This window comes from Euleptes europaea, chromosome 12 (assembly GCF_029931775.1).
Source record: "Euleptes europaea isolate rEulEur1 chromosome 12, rEulEur1.hap1, whole genome shotgun sequence".
In the NCBI taxonomy this organism is placed as follows: Eukaryota; Metazoa; Chordata; class Lepidosauria; order Squamata; family Sphaerodactylidae; genus Euleptes; species Euleptes europaea.
The window spans coordinates 27,161,306-27,185,861 of record NC_079323.1 but is presented as its reverse complement, the minus strand read 5'-3'; the positions used below and the strand labels follow the sequence as shown (position 1 = coordinate 27,185,861).

General features: G+C 43.5%; 2 protein-coding genes across 2 annotated transcripts; both read right to left on the bottom strand.

The window, feature by feature from the left end:
• Positions 1-173: 173 nt before the first annotated feature.
• CCNA1 (cyclin A1) lies at positions 174-17,133 on the bottom strand. The gene is made up of 9 exons (XM_056858162.1): positions 17,010-17,133; positions 14,298-14,470; positions 11,145-11,379; positions 10,856-10,980; positions 7,319-7,542; positions 5,260-5,464; positions 4,227-4,340; positions 2,112-2,245; positions 174-282 (listed from the first exon to the last, which is right to left on the bottom strand). Exons 1-9 carry the CDS (start codon positions 17,131-17,133, stop codon positions 231-233), a joined length of 1,386 nt encoding a protein of 461 aa, XP_056714140.1. The 3' UTR covers positions 174-230.
• Positions 3,134-3,405, bottom strand: LOC130485214 (MICOS complex subunit MIC10-like). Its single transcript, XM_056858345.1, has one exon. It carries the CDS (start codon positions 3,393-3,395, stop codon positions 3,162-3,164), a length of 234 nt encoding a protein of 77 aa, XP_056714323.1. The 5' UTR covers positions 3,396-3,405; the 3' UTR covers positions 3,134-3,161.
• Positions 17,134-24,556: the final 7,423 nt, after the last annotated feature.

The window sequence follows — 24,556 nt, the reverse complement described above, 5'->3', positions numbered from 1 at the left end:
CGTTTTTAACGATGGAGATGTTTATTAAAAGTGCTTTTAGTTTTAAGTGCTTTTAGTTTAGATTAAAACTACAGTACTGAGTCCTTGCAATGAGGTATGGGCTATACGCTAAAAACAGCAACTAAAAATAAGTTTCGGCAACATTATCGACACATGACCTGCAGTGCCCAACTAACACTGGGACGATCAACTCTATTGATCAGAGGCAAGTGCTTCTGTTTCTGTGCGGTTCACTGCAGAGGAAGGACCGCTGGCGGTTCCAGGAGGGATACTTGCATGTACCTGCCATGGAGGGAAGTTGCAGATTACAGAGTTAGGGATCTTCCTTTTGATAAGAGCTTCAGCAATTGTGAAACATGAGAACTCAGTGGCCTGGAATTCTACCCTGGAATAAGCATTTGGACACTCATTCAGGGCTATTTAGCAATTCCAAGACTACACAAGAGCAAGATGTGGAGTTCAGCAGCCCAAGAATGCTCCCCTTCATTTAAAAAGGTGTCCAGTCCTTGTAATGGCATATTTTTAATTGAAACACACCCAAAGCAAGCATAGTGATAGTATATATGTAAAGCTGCCTTACACTAAGTCAAGAACACCGGTTAATCTTTTTCACTATTATCTACTCAGTTTGGCAGAAGCTCAGCAGGGTTTTAGGCAGAGGAAGATCTCCTCTTACCACTTGCTCCCTGAGATCCTTTAAATTGAAATACCAGGGGTCAACCTGCAGCACACAACGATGCCCTGGATAATTACATGTGAGGCAATCCTACATAAGCTTGCCAAAACTGGGAGGGGGGTAAAGAGTCCAATTCTGAGCAGGGTTTCACATTGACATAGGGGGACTTTGCTGTTCTACATCCTTGTCCTTCAAGAAGGAGAAAGGACCTTTAGCAAAATACCTGCCTTATTTGGATGTTTTTCACACACACCACATAATTCAGGTTTCTTGGATGTCTAGCCTGCTACAAAAGCCACCTTAAAAAAAAAAAGCTCCATACAACGTGGCCCACACATCAACTTAGGGCTGCCAAAAGCCTGGAGGGGGAAAAAGTCCTGCCCTCTTAGAAGAGGGGTAATGTGTGAAAATGGTCACCTACGGTAAGGGTTAGGGTTAACTCTAACCCATAACAACACTTGGTACAGAACATTGCATTGAGCCTCTTAAGAAGTCAGGGCGTTTTTTTTCCTCCAGGTTGTCGGCAGCCCTCGTGTCAGCTGAATTTCCATACAGGTAGACTCAACCGGAGAGTCTGACTACTGCAGCTTTATGGCCCTGCCCCCAGCTTTGCACCCAGTGATCACAATTTCAGGTGCTTTCCACAAAAGAACATCCTTGTGTGGTTTCCCCATGGCTGGTGTGACGGCTGATAAATTGCAGCAGCAATGGGACTTCCACATGACAGGTTTTCTGTATTTTCCCTGCCCCAGTCTCCCAGTAGTGCCCCCCCCCCCCGGGGACACCAGAGCTTTTTACATTTTTTTTTACAAAAATTGGTACCCAGAATATTGTTATACTAATGAAACATTATCCCAAATGTGTGTACCTGGTTCTCTGAATTCCCTGCTTTCGTTTACAAAGTTAGTTTCTAGCTCCTTCTGTTTCGGAGATGTGCCTTTCTGTTTATATCTCTGCAATGGAAAGGGCCAGAGACTTTTAAAATTAAAGCTGAGATTTCAGAGAGCCTGGTACACATGTTGGTGTGCACATATCAGTACACATGTATATTGGTATCTAGTACCAATTGTTTTTAAAGAGCCCGCCCCCCGAGGCAGGGGAGGAAATGACTGCTGCAGGAACAGAGTTAGGGAAAAAGGCTGCCACCTGGGTGAGAAAAATCTGAATTTCCATGCCCACACTGTAGCCACCCAGGCTCTACTGTGATCTTTTCCAAAACTTCAGAGCAAAGCAGGTCTGAGAAAGACTGAAGAAAAGCCAGGAAAACCCCAGGAGGTGCATGAATGTACCATGATGCTGTAGGAAAGCAGGAATAAACCCACTTCCCAAAAGCACTGAACACCCAGGGCAGATAAGCCAGAGGGCAGAAATGGTCTTAGTGTCTGTTGCAACACAGAGCCCAGGAGGGCACAGAACACAAGGAGAAGAAACTTACTTTGTCATCTTGTACTTTTCTCTTATCGCTTGCTGTGGCCGATAAGGAGCATCAAGGCACGCTTTGTGCAGATCACTCAGACAAGGCACTATCTCGCTTAGCGAGTATCCGGTGAAAGCAGCAAGAGTTTCTGGCTGATCAGAAGAACAGAGTAGTTACAGCCACAGCCGTTCATTCAGACAGATCTAATGCACCATGTATCCTGCTCATCCATTAAACCATGAGAGGCTTTGGCTGACCTCTGACGGTAGCCTGGTTTCAGCGACCCTTTTCCTTTCAGTATCTCTAGATGCAGAATTGGTAGTGTTAAAGAGAGGTGTTGAGAATTTCTTATTCCCATCAGGACATGGTTACCACCTTCCTGACCTGTAGGTTTATTGGATGTGTCACTTAATTTTTTTGTTTTTGTTTGAGTGAATACAGCTTCGGTATCAACAGAGGTCAAACTGAAGCAAACACTCATTAAGGTCAACTTAAAACTATATTGACAGAAGATTCCTTTTAACACAATAGGTGACCCCGTTAGAGAGTTTGTCTATTGACAACTCCTGAATGCTGAACAAAGGAGGGGTACTTTGAAGGCTAAGGTTATTTAACTGTAAATGGGCACTGAGCTTATCTTGAATAGCTAAACACAGAAGTCAGAATATTGTTGAAGGCTTTCACAGTCAGAGTTCATTGGTTCTTGTAGGTTATCCGGGCTGTGTGACTGTGGTCTTGGTAAAAATACCAAGACCACGGTCACACAGCCCGGATAACCTACAAGAACCAACAGAAGTCAGAATTTACCAATCACTATCTTTTGTGTGTGTGTGTGTGTGCACACGTATGGTTGGATTTTATTTTCTCAGAACAGCCCCTTGCTTGCAGTCCCCAGCAGAAGATACCAAACAAGATTTGGTTTCAGGCATAAATAAGCTGGCCGTAGAAAAGAGCATCAGGTAAGTGCTTGCAGAGTGCTCTGCCTTGCTGCTGGGGCAGGTTGATCCTCTGGAGGAAGAAGCAAGGTCTCGCCATCCCTCTGCCACAGAGGAATCCACCAGCAGCCTGTCATTGATCCTTGACAAATCTCCCATGGAGAAGGTAAGGAGACTGGAAGTCGTGTTGGCAATTTGAGTGTGCCATTCCTAAACTCATCCCCAACCCAAAAGTGATAGGCCACGTCTTCCTTTTAAAGAAGACAACCGAGAAGACAATGCCCAGCCCAAAACCAGCACCCACCTTGACTACGGAGTCAGCCAAGCACCAGCCCCACTTCCTGCCCAGCTCGCCCTCCGACGCCATCTTGGCCACCTCCACCCTCTCCTACCAATCACTACCTTTTGATCCCAGGTTTCAGTTTTCCTACACTGATGTCAGACACCACCCACACAACATTTCATGCATCTGAAAGAATGTGATCAAGCACATGAAAGTTCATGCCCTACTAATCTATAAAGTTTAAGGTCTCATTTTTTTTGGCTTCTGCTCTAACAGACCACTATGGACTGAACACACACGCTTGAAGCCGACTTAATACCAAGTCAGATCCTTGGCCTCTCAAGGTCAGTATTCTCTACTCTGACAATGGCTGTCCAGAGTCTCAGAGGTCTTTCACATCACCTACTAGAAGAAGAGTTGGTTTTTATATGCTGATTTTCTTACCTTTTTTTAAAAGGAGAATCAAACTAGCTTACAATCTCCTTTCCTTCCTCTCCCCACAATACCTTGCGCGTTGGTGGGGCTGAGAGAGTTCAGAGAACTGTGACTAGCCCGAGGTCACCCAGCTGGCTTCATGTGGAGGAGTGAGGGATCAAACCCGGTTCTCCAGATTAGAGTCCACCGCTCCGAACCACTACACTATGCTGGCTCTTTCTATATAACCCTTTTATCTGAAGATACTAGGAAATGCAAGGCAGATGCTCTACCACCTACCCATGCATGTACTCATATGAGGGATTCTCATATTTTTTGGAAACTAGGGCCATTTTGACTGTGTTGACTAACTTGGAAGTCTGTTGTTAAGCAAGCCAATAACACCACCTCCTCCCTTACATTCTGAATTGTTCTCAAAAGGCCTTACACCCAAGCTAAGGTAGTAAAGTGAACAATTTAGTATGCCAGAAGCAGACTTACCCAGAAATGCCTGTTCACGGTATAATTTGCTAGACAGTAAGCAGCTGCTGCCATTTGTGAGGGAAGATACTTCAGGAACGGATCAGCTTCAAGTAGGCTCAATTCTGCTACATACTAAGAGAAGACAGTCATATGCTTCTTTAACCACAAGGATAGCATTCTGCGGATAACTTTACTGAGGCAGAGAGATTCAAACAGCACAGCACTCACTATCTGTAAGCCTGCACTAGACTATGGCCAAGGGTGCTCAACCTTTCTGCTTAGACTTATTAAACATCCACTCAGTCAGCTAAATTGCTGTTTTGTAACAGAATATGATCTTCAATGAGTAACTTAGTCCAGTCCACTGCTCCCACAAGATAAAAAGAGTGTAGGTTGGATCCAGATTAATTTTTCTGCTAATGGAAAACCTAATTTCCACCAATTCCACCTTCCTGTTGCACATTCCCCATTTGCCCCTCTTGAGGGCCCCTGTCTCCCAAGGAGCAGCATTTTGGGCAAATCAGTGGGCCACTGGCCAGCTCCGTACGTGTTTGTGACTAGGCTGGCCAGATGAAGGTCCTGACATATGGGTTGAAGGCAGCAATTGGGGGGTTCCTCATAGTTCACCATGATAAAAGTAAGCATAAAATTATTGGCTTGGGTTCTGTTTTTGTATTTAAATGTTTTAACATTACTGCAATTTATTGGCTATGAATTGACTTATTGTTGCCTACTAGTTTGAGAATCTGATGGTATATAATTTAAATATAAATGGATAGATATATTTGTGGGACAGAATTATGTCATGTAGTCCTACTGTTCAATACCTTAGTTTTGCTAAAACACATGTAGACAGATATGACATGGTTCAAAAGACATCAGCCATTGGGGCATAAAGTTTGTTATATTTTTCAGAAAACTGAGCTTCTGAGTGATAGACCACACACTTTACTCCAGAGGATGCACCCACAACAGCCCAACCGCTAAGGTTGGTGCCAAATCATTTTTGTTTTCTTGAAGAACCTCTAGACATTTGGAGAAGGTTGCCTACCCTGGCGAAATTCTCAGTCTTGAGACAGACAACATGCCTCTGTAAATATTGAAGAAGAAACTGGTTGATGGTTGGTACTGTCAAGTCAAAAGCCAGAACTTTAAGAAGCAAGTGTTCCATTCTCAGTAACTGCTTTTTGGTGTAGGTATCATCTGTTATATATACAAATTCTTCTACCTCTGGTGGATAGATTTCTTCATATTTCCTGGGGGGAAGGGTAGAGAAAGCTTTAAGTCAGCACCTGCATTAAGCACCAGCAACGGGTAACATTATCCGGAGAGATTTAATGAATAGCTCCACTACAGAGCATATCCACCTGGCTTACTGGCTACCAGTATCCTTATATTACTTCCAGGAAGAACCTCTACTATAGTGCTGCAACAGGCTTAGATGACCAATGTATTTTATTCCTTTAGTACTAGACCCAAATTAAGTAAGACCAGATTGGAAAAGGGGAAATTCCCCCACAGTTTCCATTTCCTCCTTGACCCTCCCTAGAAGGACCAGCCAACCATACAGGAAAACCAATCATCCATCGAGGGCACCAGATTAGACAGAAGATAATTTTCTCTCTTTACTGTAATAGTAATATGTTACCTCTTACCAATGCGAGTATCAAATTTAGCACTTTAATTTTTCTCTACAGCTAATGTCAGGTGGAGACCAAAGTCATAGTTTGCCTGGGACACCAAAAACACTCACGACAGCCCTATTCACTAGTCATTTGCTTCGCTTCTCTCCATTCTGGTTACATGGTTTCCTCCCTCTTCCCTCAGCCAATATTTCTACCTTTTCCCTCTTTCCATTTTTCACAAAAGCTTTCTGTGGCATCTGTTCATATGTAGACAGTGCACGTTACTTGGAGGGAGGGGGTTGACCCCTATAAATAGTTTTAATATTTTTCTGCCAACCTGAACATTAGCCCAGTTTGAAGAAATGTATGCCTTGGATGACTCCCCCTGTAGATTTTTTAAATCCATTCATTGCTTTTATATACAACAGAACTGAGCAAGCCTTCAGTAACAAGTACATCATTAATACAGCTGTTCATCTTTAAAAAAAAAACCCCACCACCATTACTAAGCCTCAGAATGTCAGCAAGGCATTACACTCGATTCGATAAAATATTTCATACTCACCTGTAATTTTTACTTTACAGAAAAATGTTATTAATGTTTCAGATAGCAATTTTACAGCTGATAAAGCTATCATTACCTAAGCCTGAAAAATGTACAAACTCTTCCAAGGCCACTATGTGCCCAACTCAAAACAGTTTCCAAATTACCCAAAAGAAGTTGTGTTCAATCAGCAGGTCAGCCAGCTAAACATAAAGCTCTAGTGAGTATCATCAAGCCATGCAGAACAAGCAAAGTAATATTCTGTGCCCCATCAGCTTGCAAATCAATGCAGACACAGTTATTTCATAACATGATTGCTTTGGGGCAATCCTATGATGGGTCCCAACTTAACATATGCAGCCAGCAATTATACTGGAATCAAAAACCATCATGGGGAGGGGCTGTGGCTCAGTGGTAGAGCATCTGCTTGGCATGCAGAAGGTCCCAGGTTCAATCCCCGACATCTCCAGTTAAGGAGACCAGGCAAGTATGTGATATGAAAGACATCTACCTGAGATCCTGGAGAGCCGCTGCTGGTCTGAGTAGACAATATTGACTTTTATGGACCAAGGGTCTGATTCAGTATAAGGCAGCTTCCTGTGTTCAAGAAACAGGTTCACCTTATGTGGCCTAGTGTCCCAGGGGAGGGGAGCGGGGAGCCCAGGCTAGAAGCCTATTACCATAAGGTCTATTTATTACATTTTAAAAAATAAAATAGACCCTCCCCTTTATTTTGGCTTTTACATCTCACAAGGATGGACTTTAGGAGGCCCATGTTACCAAATGGCACCAGGCCCCCCAAAAGTGAAGCTTAGGACCAGATTGAAATTTCCTTTTCTTGGTTCATGAGCATTCAAAACAGATATCTGCACACCTCCCTTAAGTGGCCCAAAGCTGTCATCCTCCACCCAAGGTCTGATCTCTCAAGCACGGCTACTTACGCAGCTAGAAGAATTGTTGCTGTTCCTACAAGCTGAAGTTTTCCTCGAAGGACAGACATACAAGAGAGAAAGCGGTCCAAGTAGTTTACAGCAAGGTACAGAGTCTCTGTGTGAAGCTTGTATTCTTCCCCAACTTCTACCAGCCAATCCACCAAAATTGTGCGCATACAGACAGTGATATCTGGCTGCTTCCTCATGTAGCATGGCTTTGGCCTGTTCCGGACCTGCTTGGAAGATAATTTAGCCTCCAAATAAGTGAATGAACCAAACCTGACACTTTCTTTTATTGAACACTTGAACTCCCGGTATCACACAATACAAGCTTGGTGTTTGACTGGAGCTTTGCAGAACCTACAATCCTATTTAGAATGGCTTGTCTTGCACAAGGAGCAGTTGTGAATGGCTCAGCATCTTCATGAACAATGTAAAGAAACTGAATGTGTCAACTTATCTTGGGCACAGCCCTATTTAAATATATTCACTAACTGAGGGGAAAAATTGGTACACTTCTGAAATTTGCAGACATTCCAAAATAAGAAAGAATTGCAAAAATGATCTCAACATCAGGGTTGTTGTTTTTGCTGTCAAATTGCAGCTGACTTATGGTGACCCTGTAGGGTTTTCAAGGCAACAGAGGTTCAGAGGTTGTTTGCCATTGCCTGCCTCCGTGTCATGACCATGGTATTCCTTGGAGGTCTCCCATCCAAACACTTGCCAGGGTCGAGGCTGAGAGTGTGTTTCCATGCAGGTTTCCATGGCAGAGTGGCGACTGGAACCTTGATTTCCCAGATCCTAGCCTGACATTTTAACCACTATACCATGCTCGCACTCTTCAACATTAGCTATTACGTTAAAGCTAACAAAGGTCTATACTTTGGTAAGAACACACATACAAACCCAGTTACTACTGGAGGAATATCTGTCTAGCAAGTAGCAGTACTGATAAGGACCAAGGATCATAGTTGACAGGCACTGAATACAAATCAGGGACTTTGTTGCAGTGGTACAAACACTACACTGATGTTTTACAAGCAAGTCACATAAGGCCCTTGACACTCACTATGCTACTTATGGAATGACTTTGTGGAGGACTGTATTCAGTTTTGGTTACTGCATTTGACATGCAGGGAAGTTGGGAAGAAATCGAAGAGCAGGAACAGAAGTCTGGAAAACAGGGCACGAGAAAAAAGAGAGGAAATTCTTCAGGCTGAAGAAAGAACTATGAAAGGAGACTTGGTGAAAAGTTTTCAAATTCAGCTAGGGGCGCCTTAGAAGTTCTATACAGGGAACTGCGGAATTTCATATATGTATATATATTGTCACGGTATGTTCTTGAAACTAAGTTACAAATGGAACATAGGGACCAGTTCCTTATCTGCTGTATACATATGATGAAAGCAATAAAATGTAAGATGTACAATTAACTGAGCATTAAACCAGCTGCCTGGAGAATCTTCTACATCACTGAAGTCTGGCTAAACAAGCATTTGGTTAAACTAAGTGGCAGATTCAACCACAATGAAGAATTGTCTGGAGACCCTCTTAATTCTTAGTCCTGAACATCAGTGCTAACTACCTACCCCAGGCGCACTCTTCTTGCAAAAAGGCAGAAGTTAGGAGCTCTGCTGCTTTACCTTTTACGTTGTCACTGGAGGTCTGTTGCACAATATCAAAAGGAAAAAAATACCATTGATTCTTTTCTGGGGTGAAGCAAACAATGGATTTTCCCAGAGGGAACCCATTTGTGTTGCAGCCCATGTTCAATATTGGACTATAAACTTATCCCAGCTAAATTTTATTAGTAGCTTTGCTCAAATTTTTCATTCTGTTTTCAACAGAAGTGTTACTAATCTATTAAGGGAAAAGACCACAATTATCATTGGTTACTGAGTGTGCATACAAGGTGCAAACATCCACCACAAGACATAATAGTGAGTACATGTTTGTAGGACATGTGATGGCATACAGTGTGTATTGTGACCCATGCAGGCTTCTTCTGCCAAATTTTAATTATGTTTGACTTATGTTTCTTTGTAAGTATCACAAAACCAATCTAGGGCAACCAAGTACACCCCTCCCAAAGCAACACAAAAAATCATTTATCCTCTGTGTCTGAAAATTAATGTCACCCTCATGCAGAATATCCAGGACTCCACTGGGAGAAAGAAACAAAATCCTTTATCAAGTCTAACTTTAAAGGTTGCATGATGATAACTTGCCTGAGCCCTCATACAGAATGCATCTGTTTCTACTGTTCCTTTCAGAAGGCTCTGATAAAGACTAAGCAAGGTACAGAGCAATTGAAAAGAAAGGGAAGAGAGTGACTGGACACAACAAAGCAATAAGAATGTGAAGGCATCCCAAAAACAATTCTAATAAAAGAGACTAAAGTTTATAGCATAAGCTTGGATGAGTCAAAGCCCATTTCAGATGCACTGAGTCATCAGCCACACACAAAGACCAAAAGGTCAAGCAGTGTTAAGAGACAGCAGGTAGATCACCATCCCACACCCAAACACAACAACCAATCAGCATGCATATAACCCACTCTTGATAAAAGCCACTGGTGACAAATAGGTATAACAAGATCAATGGTGCAAATCAACACTCCAGATGGTCAACATTATGTATCACTCGGCTCTCCCAGTATGACCCTTCTAGCTAGGCAAATAAGAAAGCATATTAGGGGAAATTTACACCCACCAGGATGAGCCATGCAAAGTACAACTGGAGATCAGGGTGCCTTGTTAAACAAAACAAAAAGATTCTGCATAGCACTGAGCATATTATGTATACAAGTTGTTTACAGCTTTATCAGTCCAAAAGAAAAATCCAATAACACGATCCATGTAATGCCTTCGACAATATTTAGATCCATGTAATGTCTTTTATTAGGACCAACCCACTAACACAGTGTGCCAGCTTTCGAGTTCATCTGAACTCTTCATCATGCCAGATGTTAAAAATGTTTAGTAAAATGTTTAGTAAAAGAGGGAAAGCAGGTTTTTTCCAGGTCAAAATTTTAAGACTTTGTAATGTTAGCATAAGAGCCCCGTGGTGCAGAGTGGTAAGCTGCATTACTGCACTCAAAGCTCTGCTCATGAACTGATTTCAATCCCGACGGAAGTTGGTTTCAGGTAGCCGGCTCAAGGTTGACTCACCCTTCCATCCTTCCGAGGTTGGTAAAATGAATACCCAGCTTGCCTGGGGGTAAAAGGAAGATGAATGGGGAAGGCACTGGCAAACCACCCTGTGGACAAAGTCTGCCTAGTAAATGCCATGGTGTAACATCACCCTATTGGTCAGTAATGACCCGGTGCTTGCACAGGGGACTACCTTTACGTTTAATGCCAGCATATGCCTTCTGGCAGGCAAAGACTAATCAGGGGCCATAACTCCATAGCAACAAATTATCCCCGTGCCCCCAATTCCCCTCTTACCAGTGAGAATCCAAGTCTATACACTCTATGTACAGCCCTTACTCAGGGGTCAAACACCAGTCAACGTGCTAACAAGCTTGTTCAAAGTACCACTCACTTCAGCCTCTCTCAGATAGCAATGAATATCTTCAGCGTATTCTACAATGCCTACGACATCCACTTTGTGACGATGGTGATCTTCCTTTTGTGACTGCAGCGATGTATCAACCAGCATTGGAGACACTAAGTTACAATCATATTCAGGAAACACTAATTAAAGAAGGAATGTAAACAAACTATCCATTTCAATTTACTCTTTCATCATTAGGGGTCACTATTTCTACCAATAACGAACATCTCATACACCTATGACAAGTTAAAAACCTTAGCTGTATGAGGAGCCGTACCTGTACTCAAGTCCAACAGCAGGTGAAAGCTAGGTTTCAGTGTGGTGGTGTCAATTTCACACATACTTGGTTCCACCTCTTCTATAGCAGCACCGCTGGAGGTATTTTTCTGTTCTAGTTCATCTACGTAAACAGTGAAGCCCTGCTTCAAGGACATGCAAGTGGGCAACACATTCTTTCCAGGAACAGGAAAGACATTTTCAGATCCGGAGAAGCATCGCATGGTGGTAGTTCCCTGGGGGGTGGGGGGAGAATGGGAACATGGTTTCTAGTAAATGAAACAAACATCAGGAATTTGGGAACGCAGAAACAGTATCCTAGACTCCAAGCAGCAGCAGCAAATTTTAGGCACTGTTGTCCAGGATTTTTCCAGTCTTACCTTCAAAATCCATTAAAAATGTCTAATTTGTCCACAAGGCCCTGAGCAGATGGTAAGTAGTTTTTTAATTACTGGAGTGCAGAACTAGATACTCTCATGTGTAGAATTTAAAGCAAAAAGTTCTTCCAACTGTTACCTTGGAACCCATGGTTTCCTATTATGAAACAACTGTAAAAATAAAGGAAAAGGCTTAAGTTCTTTTCTAGATCAAGCAACTGTATGTCCAATTGAAATTTTTGCAGTATTCTAGCACACTTGTACTAAACTTGGGGATATGGGGAAAGGCAGACAATGGCAGATAGGCATGCTCATTCTGTGTGCCAGTTTATTATTTGCTACTAAGAGGACAGAAGATTTCATTCTTCAGCTTTTTAGTAGTTTAAGCATGCAGTGAGTGACTAACATAGGAAGATGTGGTTGCCTGCAATTTTAAGCAACTCCAATTTAAACCATGTATGCATGCTCTTGTTTCTAATGAAGAGAAATAGGAGAATAAGGGGGAGGTTTGGTTGGATCCAGCCCAACTGTTATCTGGGTGGATGGATTCCTGCCCATGGAGTTAGACTTTCTCATCTCTACACTGCTGCTGCAGCCTAAAATGCCCCCTGAAATGTTGCTCCTGGAGGACTTCCACCCATGAGGAACTTAGCTGGATCCAAGCCACATCCTTCAGGGAATAAAGGGGGGGGGGAGACTACCAATGCCATCTCTGAAGACCCTTCCTCAACTTTGACAACATCTTCTTTAACCTCATGCTAGAAAGGACCTTGTGGCATAACATTTTAAAAGTCCCATATTCAGTTCTTGCCCACAAAGAGATTGCCATTAACAAGGCTGTGAGATTCTGCTCAGGCTTTTATTAGAGCTACTGTCAGAACACTTAGTACTACCACAGATGGACCAATACAAAGAAGTTCCTTAAAACCATTACACTGGATAAATCTGTATCTAGGGTAGGACTGAAGTCGCTCCCTTCACTGGAAAAAGCTTACAGTTACCACCAGTATTTAATTACTACTTATTTTCTGTATATGATACACAGTGATGTCTCTGAAGCCTACAATTACCTGGTTTGGAATGGAATATAAATTTGTCCACCTGTTAATGCTCAGTTGCCTTACAAAGAGAATGCCCATCCCCGCCCCCTGAAAGCTATTCTCTTATTGGAATGTAAGATGAGAATCTAAGATAAGCTTCTGCATTCCCAGATAAGCATTCAAGCCAGGTTTTTCCATTTTACCTCCTTACTTTTGATGGATTCCTGTAAACTGTAATGACAAGCTCACCTGATCAATACCCACTTCACTTGCAGAATAATCTTCTCTCTCTCTTTGGGTCAATTATTTTGATTCATTCTTGCAAACGCAATGTGACTGATGTCTCCCATCCAGCTTCCAAACCCAAGCAACCTTGCTTGAGCTTTGAAAGGGAAGGGAAGAGGACAGATAGAATTTCCAAGTAGCTCTCTCAGCCATGGCTGGTGCGGGGAACTGTAATTCCCAGAGGTGCGTGCATACACACCAGCAAAGATCTCCTGGAAACAGATGAACTTTTCCCATCCTTAGAAGTGTCAGATATCAAGCTGAGCATTCTACCACCACTTCAAGACTATTGATACCTTACCCACAGCATCCAGGCTGCAGCTATGGGTGAAAACGCATGGTTGCTTTAGCCTCCTTTATTCCCTGTTTCAGCCAGGATTCAGCCAGGATCGAACGCATGCGTTTCGCCGAACATGTGTTCGATCCTGGCTGAATCCTGGCTGAAACAGGGAAGAAAGGAGGCTAAAGCGACCATGCGTTTTCGCCCTATGAATCAGCAAAAAACCCTGAAGCACCACCACTGTAACAGTTAACAAAACACATCAAGCTTGGGCATTATTGTTCAACAAAAGATGCTCAGCAATGTAAGCAACCTTTAAGAGGTCTGTTATAAACATTCTGGAATTCCTGGGGCAATTGGAGAGGCAATTTGTCAATCCCTTAAGAGTCCAAACAAAAAACATTGTTTTCTTTCAGGAAAGGTCTTGAGCAAAATCAAATCAATAATCGACTACACAATGAAATTAAACATTGAATAATTTTTACCACAAATAATATAAATCAAAACCCGTCATAAGAACACCTTAAGGAAACTATTATTGCCAAAAAAATCCAGCAACAGCTTATTATTAATTATTAATGGATCAACATCTGCCAGTAAAAAGACCACCCAAGGTTCAACTAAAAATTGACATTTGTTCAGAATAGGCGTAATCCAGAAATTCTGAAACAACACCCATTGATTACAGTATAAAATAAAATGATCTATGGTTTCAACTGCACCTGAAGCAGAACTGTAGGAACAATCTGCAAGTGGGAGTTTAACCAAAGCGCCCCTTCCGCTCTGCAGTACACAAGACAATAAAAGCACAGCAGAGATTTGCATTTCATTGTCACAAGTGGAAACTGGTTTCACTTTTAGGACTCAGCCTGTTTTTTGAGAGGGCTTTTTCTACAAGGTAACTTTTCTTGGCCCAATCCCTTTTAGGACATTACTGTGTTATTTGGTTAACAAACTCGATAACAGAATGTTAGCATTAATGAACATATGAAACTGTCATGGCCAGTAATGTCTCCTCAAATAGCAATTGCCCTCCAAAGTCTTAGGCTTCCCAGCCCTGCTACCAGGGATGAAGCCAGAGGCCTTCTACTTGCAAGATATGCATTCTGGGGCTACCACCCCTCCCCATAATACTCCCTGTTCAAACAGCTGGCCTTTCCCCCTAGATTTACCTGGCCACAAGATCTCAGATACTGCCCATTTTCAGTCAGCACCCCAAGAACAGCCCTCTGAGGGGGATTTTGATTGGCACGAGACTCCATAGCAAAAGGAAGAGCCTCCCGCCCCCAAGCTTGTGCTTTCTCATCCCCCTTGTTGCCACGACGCATTTCTTCAGGGTCAGCAGCTGATGGAGGGGGAAAAAAAAGAATAAACATTAAAATAATTTTGGGAGTTCTTCACGAATTTGCCCTTTTCAAAAGCAACAGATCTCCTGCCTCAGGATGCAAACTTGAAAAAGGTACAGCAAGCATCAGTGTGCAAGAGCAGCTTTAAAAAAATTCTATCACCAGTGGTTTAATAGATTTAATAAATCTATTAAATAGATTTTAATAGATCTATTTAAAAAGATCTATTAAAAAATCTTTCATCCAGCAAGATGCATTATTTAGTGTGTGGGTCAACAGCATCATGTATTTACGTAGTGTTTTCAGTGTTCAAAGCACTTCGTGTGCATCAACTTCAATAATCCTATAACAGTCCTGCAAGGTAGGCCAAAACTTTTAATCCTATATTGTTGATAGGGGGAATGAAGGGGAATGAAAGTAGCTCGCTTAAGGCTTCCCAGTGAATGTGTAGATCTGGGCCTTAAACTGCATCAGCAATTCCAACAGATCAATTCACAGTTCAGGATCAGTTCAGGGCAGGCAACATACTGGTCATGACATACTGTAAATATTAGAAGTAGAACCTCCTAAAGACCAGTCAAATTAAAGTGTTTAAGAAAATAGTGGATTCCACACACCACTTAGACAAGCATCTTTTCTGCAGAACTATTGCCATCCTACCACATCAACAAAATTGCCAAAGGAGCATCCAGTTGAAGAGGCTAATCCTAAAGCTTCATGGTTACCTTGCAGTAAACGCTGGAGACAGACACTTAACCTAGCTCCAAATAAAGATGCTTAGCATCAGGGTTCAAAATATCACCCAGAAAGTTATGCCTTGCTGAGCTCAATGGCTTTTGATGCAAAAGATGTAAGAACTTAAAATTTGCTCCCATGCAAACCCACTTAAATCACGAGAGATAATCTATAATAAGTGATCTAGAGGAGAAAAGAGAAACAAAGGCGGGAAGAGGCCTCCTTGAGCCACGAGAAAAAGCAGTATTTGTTTAATAAACAGGAACAAAGAAGAAGAATCCTGAAAACTAATGATTTGGCAGTGCTATCCTACACATACACCCTTCTAACCCCAGTGACTTTAATGGGCTTGAGAACAGGCAACTCTGTTTAGGACGGCGCTGATTTTGGGTCCTAACAAACTAGACTCCAGTTCACAACGTGTAGTTGCCATGAAGTCACAAGCCCCGATTTTGCCGGCCCCTTCGACTTCGCCATGGCAGGCCAACGCAAGCGCCTCCTCCAGCAATCTGAGTTCGAGGCAGCGCAAACTGCTCAGGATTGCGGGAAAGACAATCCCACAACCAGAAACCACAGGAGAGCTCCCAATGGTTAGGTCGGCAGGAGGCACCAGCATCCCCAGCGTGCTACTTGGTACTACTTGGGAGTGGTACTACTCCAAGGTGGTATTACTTGGGAGTGGTACTGCAACGGTACTACTTGGGAGTGGTACTCCTCTGGGGTGGGGGGCTGTGCCTTGCACCGGCTGAGTCCCCAGGAGGCATCTTCCACCAGAATAACCCCGCCTTCGTTCCTAAAAAGCTCCCCACTTAGGGTTGCCAACCTCCAGGTACTAAGCAACCAAAAATAACACCCCGGTACTCTTACCACAGGTTAGGAAATAAGCACAGGAATGGCTGAAATAAATGAAAGTGGCTCTATGATAAACAAAATCTATTGAAGTGCATAGGGTAACTAATAATCAAGGACAACACACACACACACAATATATATATATATATATATATATATATATATATATATATATATATATATATATATATATATATATATATATATATACACACACACACACACACACACACACAACTATATCTAAATAGTCCCAGAGGTACACATATCCAGAAGTTCAAAGTAAGTAGAACTGGAAAGAAGTCTTCATAGAAGAGTGATGAGGGAGACGATCGTTTCTTTTCTTCTTCAGCCCCGTTTTAATCGGAGTCATTCCATATGCCTATTTCCACGTCAAGCAGTTTAAACAGTCTTAAATCTCCCATAGGGACGACAGACGCAACTTATGCTTACTGACAATTATTAGGCTCCAATCCAGGAGACATCAAGTCAAAAACATAGCTGCACAGACGAATTCAGCCGTTCCCAAAGGGATACAAAGGTACTAAGCTGGAGATCGCCTGCTAGGACAACTGATCTCCAGCCGACAGAGACCGGCTCGCCAGGGGAAAATGTACGCGTGGGCCATCGGACTCTATGGCACTGAAGTCCCTCCCCTGGCCAAACCCCGCCGGCCGGCGGCAAAGAGGGACGCGGCAACCCTAGGCCCACTCCAAAGGCAAGCGACCCAACGCTGGCCCCGGGCTCCTGCAGAGCCTCGTCCTGCAGAGCCTCCCCAACAGCCCCATTCCCAAGAGCCGGGGAGTCTCGGCTACCTCCGCTCCCCCAGCCCGGACCGGCGAGGGGCTCCGCAAGGACTCCGAGCGGCCGCCGAGACCCCGGCCCAGCCTTTATAGCGCCGCGTCCAATCAGCGGCCGCCCCCGCAGCCCCTGCCCGGGCGTCCTAATTACTTTCAAGCCTCCCGCGACTGTTGAGCCTGGCCAGTTGGAGCCTGCGGGCGGCTCCCCGCATGCGGCTCCCGTGGCAACCGCTGCTGACCTGCTTGCGCTCCCGCACGGGCGGGGGGATCGCCATGGAGATCTTCCCCGTGCTTTGGTGCTGCTGCTGGTGGTGGTGGGGGGGGGGAAACCGTCTTCCGTGAGCCCGCCCTTCTCCCCGACTCCAGCTGAGCTGCTGGGGAGGTCAGTCCAGGGCGAGTTTTCCGGGGGCCTTGCCTAAATTCACTGGAAAAGACAGCCGTGCTAGGAAAAGCGGAGGGCAGCAGGAAAAGAGGCAGACCCAACCAGAGGTGGACGGGCTCCATCAAAAAGGGCAAGAGTCCAGTAGCACCTTAAAGACTAACAAAAATATTTTCTGGTAGGGGATGAGCTTTCGTGAGCCACCGCTCACTTCTTCTGAAGAAGTGAGCGGTGGCTCACGAAAGCTCATCCCCTGCCAGAAAATATTTTTGTTAGTCTTTAAGGTGCTACTGGACTCTTGCCCTTTTTGACTACTGCAAACAGACTAACACGGCTACCCACTGTGGACTCCATCAAGGAAGCCACGGCCTTCAATTTGCAGGATCTGAGCAGGGCTGTCAAAGATAGGACATTTTGGAGGACTTTCATTCATAGGGTCGCCGGGAGTCGGAAGCGACTTGACGGCACTTAACGCACACACACACACACTTGCCTAAATTACGCACGGGAGGGCTTGCCGCTCTCCAGATGCACATTTTTCCCCTTCCGAAGTCTCAAAACTCTGCATGGGGGCTTCTTTCTGAATTTGGATGGGGACATTTCCTGCATTGTGCAGGGGGCTGGACTAGATGGCCCTGGGGGTGCCTTCCGACTCTGATTCTATGAAAATGCGCATCTAGATATCCAAGGCAAAACCTCCCGTGCGTAATTAGTGCGCTTTCCCACCTCCGGACAAATTTCGCTTCGGTCCCCCTATAGGCCGGGCCATTCATTGATTCGCTCCAGCTGTTGCCTCCGCGTCCCGTGCGCCAACGAAGAGGAGAGACGCGCTGCCTGGGGTGTAAAGCTGCCCTGGCCAGCTGAGCCCCCCCCCCCCAATCAACAGCCCAGGCGTCCAACCCAGCCCCCAGCCCCCCGCCCCGCTCGGTTACACCCCCCCCCCGGGTTACACCGAACAAGGCTTCTTCCCCTTGTCTGTGATGATGAAAAGGCCGGCAGGTTCTTTAGCGGCTGCTGGGTTTGGAAAGCTCGCCTCTGCGCCCCTCTTGAGCAATAACAGGATGCTTTCATTCGGGGTTTTTTGGTTGGGAAATGTGCATCTAGAGAGCGGCAAATTCAAGGCAAAACCTCCCATGCGTAAGGCTTATGCTTAGGAGGTTTTGCCTTGGATTTGCAGCTCTCTAGATGCACATTTTCCCCATCCGAATGCTCAAAACTGCATGAAGGCTTATTTTTTAGTTTTGAGCATTCCCATGGGAGAAATGTGCATCTAAAGAGTGGCAAAAACAAGGCAAAACCTCCCATACGTAATTGTGTCCTATGAAAGTTGTGCCCTATGGATAGGGTTGCAAGGTCCCTTCGCCGCTGGTGGTAGGTTTTTGGAGTGGAGCCTGAGGAGGGTGGGGTTTGGGGAGGGGAGAGGCTTCAATGCCATAGAGTCTATTTGCCAAAGGGGCCATTTTCTCCAGGTGAACTGATCCCTATCGGTTTATTTGGTAAGATTTCTTTATATTATTTCTCTATGCATTGCTCACCTTATGCATTGCTCACCTATGCATTGCTCACTCTATGCATTGCTCACCAAAACCAAACATCTATAATGTTTGGTTTTGTTACACTCCAGAAGGGCCTACCTCAATGAAGTCCTGCTGATGTGGTTTCTGATACATTGAAGCTGTGGGTAAGCTAGTCTTGTCTATTTCATACCATTAACCTTAGAACTGTTATAATTGGTGATACTATGTGTTCTCATAACTCGGTGTTCAACTGTCAGGTTCTGTTCATTATTATTGTCCCCCTAGTAGCTACTATTATTATTAATTTTAGACGCTCACTGCACATGAATAGAATGAACTAATTTAAAGCTGTCCCTTTAAATTTCATCGGGTCAGTAAGCTGATGAAGATTTCGAAACGCGCCCTTGCTAGCCCGCCTTGGACCTGGTCATTGACTCCAGCTTTGACTACCTTCTTCGTGATCATTAGGATACACTCTGTATTGATACACTTTGTATTTATGCAATGAATTAAGTCCTAGTGGCTATTGTAAATGTATAATATTTTCTCAGGTTGTTATTTTTGGTTTTCAGCCTTGTGAGGTTTATTGTGTGAGCATAACACAATATCAGCCAATTTTTTATTATTTGGGTCTTAAGCCCTGCGAGGCAAATTGTGTGTATCTTAACACAATTTTTTGGTTTTGTTTTTGGTTACATAAAAAAACTCAGTCTCAACTGGAATTGTTTATTTATTTTTATAAATTGATTGTTATGAGCCACATGCTGCCGCCTTTCACAGTCTTCACTATTTTCAGCGTAGGTGTTCTCTTCTTCTAAGTTATCTGGAGGTTGGCAACCCTACCTATGGAAGTTCAGGAAAAGTCAATGGAAAGGAAGGTACCCTTGTTCTGAGGCTGGCTCAGCATGCACGGTTGGGAAGGGGGTGTTTTTGGTTTGGGGGACAGGTCATGGTATATGTTTATAAAATAACTTTATTTTAACAGGGAAAAGTGCCTTTGTAAAACATAATGGACAACTGAAAAACACAAATATATCTGCTTCGCATTACAAAAGAGCCCATTTAACGCGACCTTTGGTGTTTGCCATGAAGAATCTACCTCAAGGAACAATGCAAAACAACAGAGGCCCATTAGCTATGCATATGCTAATGGATATACAAACACGAACAAAGGAGTAGGCGAGTGGGGGGGAATGGAGCTTCTCCTTTTGCATCAGGACCGTGAAAAGATATTTTCAAAGTCACATTTTAAAAAAGAGTTTTGAGCGAGCATCAAAACTGACCATGCAAAAATGGCCAAAGATATACATAAGAAGTTGGTTTTTAATTTTAAAAGCCCTAGACGCTTGTGTTCCAAAATCTTTTGGGATCAGGAAAATTGTAGGTTAAACACTTCCTCCCTGCCTATGTTCTGCCGGGGAGGATGGGGGGAGAGATAAGGGACATAGCTTCATGATGATCTTGCATGTCAGCAGTTCATTTATTCTGGAGTAGGCCCATAGGATTAAATAGGGTTTTTACAATTAACTGGAATAATTGTAGTCTGCATCCAGCCATACATTCATAAGTGAAGCATTTTAAAAATATAAACACACACACATATATTTAACATATACATGGCCTATACTTTGGTATGTTAAGGACTTCTTTTCTTATGAATAACATATACTACCTAGGAATGTTAGAATGTTGCTGACAGAACGACTATTACCTCCAAGGGAAAACTCTACCTGCTTTTATTGATTTATACCCTACTTTTCTCCCCAATGAAGATCCAAAGCAGCTTACAACATTGTTCCTCCCTCCCACACTGAGAGAGTGTGACTGGCCCAAGGTCACCCTGTGAACATCCATGGCAGAGTCGGGATTCAAACTTGGGTTTCCCAGATCCTAGTCTGACCCTGTAACCACTACACTACGCTGGCTCTTTTATGCATACTAAGAAGCAGGAGCATTAGTCCTCTCTGCAAGCAATAGTAATAGGTTTGCCAGGTTCCTCTTCGCCACCGGCAGAGTTTTTTTTGGGCGGAGCCTGAGGAGGGCGGGGTTTGGGGAGGGACTTCAATGCCATAGAGTCCAATTGCCAAAGCGGCCATTTTCTCCAGGTGAACTGATCTCTGTCGGCTGGAGATCAGTTGTAACAGCGGGAGATCTTCCACTATTGCCTGGAGGTTGGCAACCCTAAATAGTAAGGATTTCAGAGAAGCATCGTTAAAGAAAAAAGTGTGACTCAATGCCCAATTTTTAATCTGAGAGTAGCAACGTTTTGCCATTGACCAGTTTGTTATAGCAAAAGATTTAAAAAGCAGATTGTGAAGCATCTAGTTATTTCCCTTCTCTGGTTTCCCTCTGCATGAGAGAAACTCCCTGCCTGGGACCTTCTAGGTTTGTTGTCATAGTTAATACTGCTGTGCTTGGCCCACTTTTCCAAGCAGTGAGGGGCTCCATTGGCTGCAGTGACCTGGGTTGGTTCCCTATGGAGAAGACAGCACTGTAGTTTCACAGCATTGTTGTTGTTAAAAATAAGCAAGTAGTGCACAGATGGAGGCCAAGAGGCATTCCTGCAAGGCAGCAGATCCCCAGAGAGAGACTGAGATCCTGTATCCCTAAGGTGACTTTCCCAGTGCACAGAAGGGTCTGTCTGTTTTTCTGACTTCCAGGTCCTAAATTATCCTCTTTTCACACACTCATACATACCTGTTCCCATCCCTTTTGCTAGGGGGGCGGGGACTCATCTCTTCCAAACCTTGATGGGTGCTTGCTCTGAGTCATTTCCCAACATGGAAGATCCATCAGAAAGATAGCTATCCTTATATTCAAAACGGATAGAAGGAAGTATTTCTTCACGCAACGCATAGTTAAATTGTGGAATTCCCTGCCCCAGGATGTGGTGATGGCTGCCAACTTGGAAGGTTTTAAGAGAGGAGTGGACATGTTCATGGAAGAGAGGGCTATTCATGGCTACTAGTCAAAATGGATACTAGTCAAGATGCATACCTATTCTTTCCAGGATTAAAGGAACATGCCTATGATATTAGATGCACTGGAACATAGGCAGGATAATGCTGCTACAGTTGTCTTTTGCAAGTTTATGTGGAAGGGTGTTCATAATGAGGCTTATGAATAGGGTCAGGGTGTACAGGCTGCATTTCGCTCCAGTTTGTCATATGGGGTTATTTGTTTTTTGGAGCGTCCACACTAAGTCATGCCTTCCCACTTAGCTGTGGTCGTACCCAAACCTGGTTTGGTATGATGTTTTTGGAATGATCATCATCAAAGCATGCTTGTATGCCATGTGGATAAGAAGGTGCACCTTTTTGCAGGTCCCACCCACACTTGCACTATTTTCTTTGCATCAGCCCTCCCTGGCTGCCTTTCCCCTTCCACTGGAAGGCTTTTTTGGCCCTTTAAAATATCAACAGGTGACATATTTCCATATCGTTAGGGTATTATAAGGATTTATCTGCTAGCTGTTCTGTATTCTCAGCTTGCATGCCTTTTTTTTAAAAAAAGTAAGGCTCTAGCCCTTTTTGCTGTGAAGATATGCCTTTCCCTTTTTATCTCCCCAACAAAAGGGGCTAGACACTTTCTTTTAATGAAAACAGGGAACTGAGAGGAGATTGTAAACATGTTATTAAAATGTTACAATGCTATAGTAATGTGTCAATTGATGATTTGTTGTTTTTTTTAAACTGAAAAAGCTCTCCAGTGGCTTGGTGGGGGAAAATGGGTGGCTGCAGGAGGCTGAGGCAAAGAAAGCATGGGGGAAATTTGCTCTGTTGCCATGGCAAATGCCTCTGCAGCGACCATGCAGTTTACACCTACCTCTTTACTGCTAATGCAGAGTGTTTCAGAGTACAGGTGTGCATGCAGAAGAAAGAGAAAGGTGCTAGAGAAAACAAAGAAAACAAGCACTGGGGGGCAGCACTAGGTATTCTTTCCCCCTCATAAGGACATGAAGGGTATAGCACTGAATAACTTTGCTATTCTGTCCTAGTATGCTAGAAAATAAAAAGGCTAAATATATATATTTAGACTTTTTATCTTCTAGCATACTAGGACTAGGGATACCTAAAAGGCAGAATAGCAAAGTTATTCAGTGCTATACCCTTCATGTCCTTTACTTAAGGAGTTATGTGCTTCAGCAAACCCTGATTCACGACTCCTGCTTTTCAGCACGCTTCTGGAAGACTCCCTCAGACTGGGGTTGCTAGCCTCTGTGAGTTCATGCACATTAAGGAAAACTTCAGTTAGTTTCAGTTTATTTGTTGTTGGGTTTGTTTGTTTTTTGCTGCAAGCCATATGTAAATCGGCGTCAGGGAATCAACACACAACACAGAAGTGCTCGGTTTTGCTGGACTGTGCCCCGTAGTATACTTATAAAGAACGCGGTGTACATAAAACGCCTTAGTGATTCAGGTCACTGCTTCGCACATCGTAGTCTCCATAGCAATCCTTCAGGTGTTCCTTAATAACTGAATTTCTGTGTTATTTTAGATGAAGTCGCTGATAATGATGTTGTACATTAAATGTAGATCAGACACGTTAGTACAGTTTTCTGGGCGCTGTTCCAAAATCTGGACAAAAACTCCTGACATTTATAGCCATCTTACACAGGAGTTTCTAACAATTGCTAAATAGCGTTAAGGTAGGAAAACTGGGTTTCAGCCTGGGCTTGAGAGGCATGTTGTATTCTACTGTGTTGGAGTGCAGATTCTCGTTTTGACCATTTTACTTCCTTTCCATGCCTCAGGGTAAAAACATCTCATTTTCCTTTAATAGACAAGGCCTATAAGCAGTTGGCTACTTCTATTGAAAGTTAATGATTTGGCAAGGTGGGCACGCTTGGTCTTCTCATCCCTGGGTCTGGGGTCAATGGGCAACGTGATGACATGCATGCAATGAGTTGGAATATATTAGCTCAATTCTGCTGGACAACTGAGAATGCATCTCATTTCGTTCTGTAAATTAGTTCTATTTATTAGAGGATTCAAAGAGACCTGTTTGATGACACATAATTACAGCGGCTGGCAAATATTTTTACTTGAGATCATTTATTTTTGCTATCGCTGCTATTATACTGCTGTTATATTATTCCTACGGCTCTCTATAATTATCGCCCGTAAGTTTAATATGGATGATCTCTGCTCTTTTATTTTGCTGAATGTTTATTGTGTATTATTTGTTTCCCTTGTCCTCTGGATTGCAAATTGCCTGGAGAAAATTTTGGTTGTGAATGTTGAGTAAAAAATGTTTTAACTAAGTGAGCCAGTATGGTGTGTCATACTGGAGTCTGGGAGACCCAGGTTCGAATCGCTGCTCTGCTATGGAAGCTCGCTGAGTGACCTTGGGCCAGTCACACACTCTCAGCCTAACCTAGAAGAAGAAGAGTTGGGTTTTATACCCCACTTTTCTCTACCTTTAAGGAGTCTCAAAGTGGCTTACAATCACCTTCCCTTCCTTTCCCCACAACAGACACCTTGTTGAGGTAGGTGGGGCTGAGAGAGTTTGGAGAGAGCTGTGACTAGCCCAAGGTCACCCAGCAGGCTTCATGGGTAGGAGTGGGGAAACCAACCTGGTTCACCAGATTAGAGTCTGCTGCTCATGTGGAGGAGTGGGGAATCAAATCCAGATCTCCAGATTAAGAGTCTACTGCTCCTAATCACTACGCCACACAGGATTGTTGTGAGTTTAAAGTAGAGGACAGAAGAATGAAGTAAGCTGCGTTGGGGTCACCATTGGGGAGAAGGGCAAGGTATACATAAAATAGACAAATAAGTAATACAAAAAATATTATTAGAT

Bases quoted from the DNA above. Each gene is read 5' to 3' on its own strand.
- LOC130485214 (XM_056858345.1), bottom strand. From the start codon at position 3,395: ATGGCGTCGGAGGGCGAGCTGGGCAGGAAGTGGGGCTGGTGCTTGGCT.
- CCNA1 (XM_056858162.1), bottom strand. From the start codon at position 17,133: ATGGCGATCCCCCCGCCCGTGCGGGAGCGCAAGCAGGTCAGCAGCGGT. The intron at 5,465-7,318 runs GTAAGTAGCCGT...CCTTCCCCCCAG, and splicing joins GCAACAATTCTTCTAGCTGC to GAAATATGAAGAAATCTATC. The intron at 283-2,111 runs GTAAGTTTCTTC...CCTCCATGGCAG, and splicing joins GAAAAGTACAAGATGACAAA to GTACATGCAAGTATCCCTCC.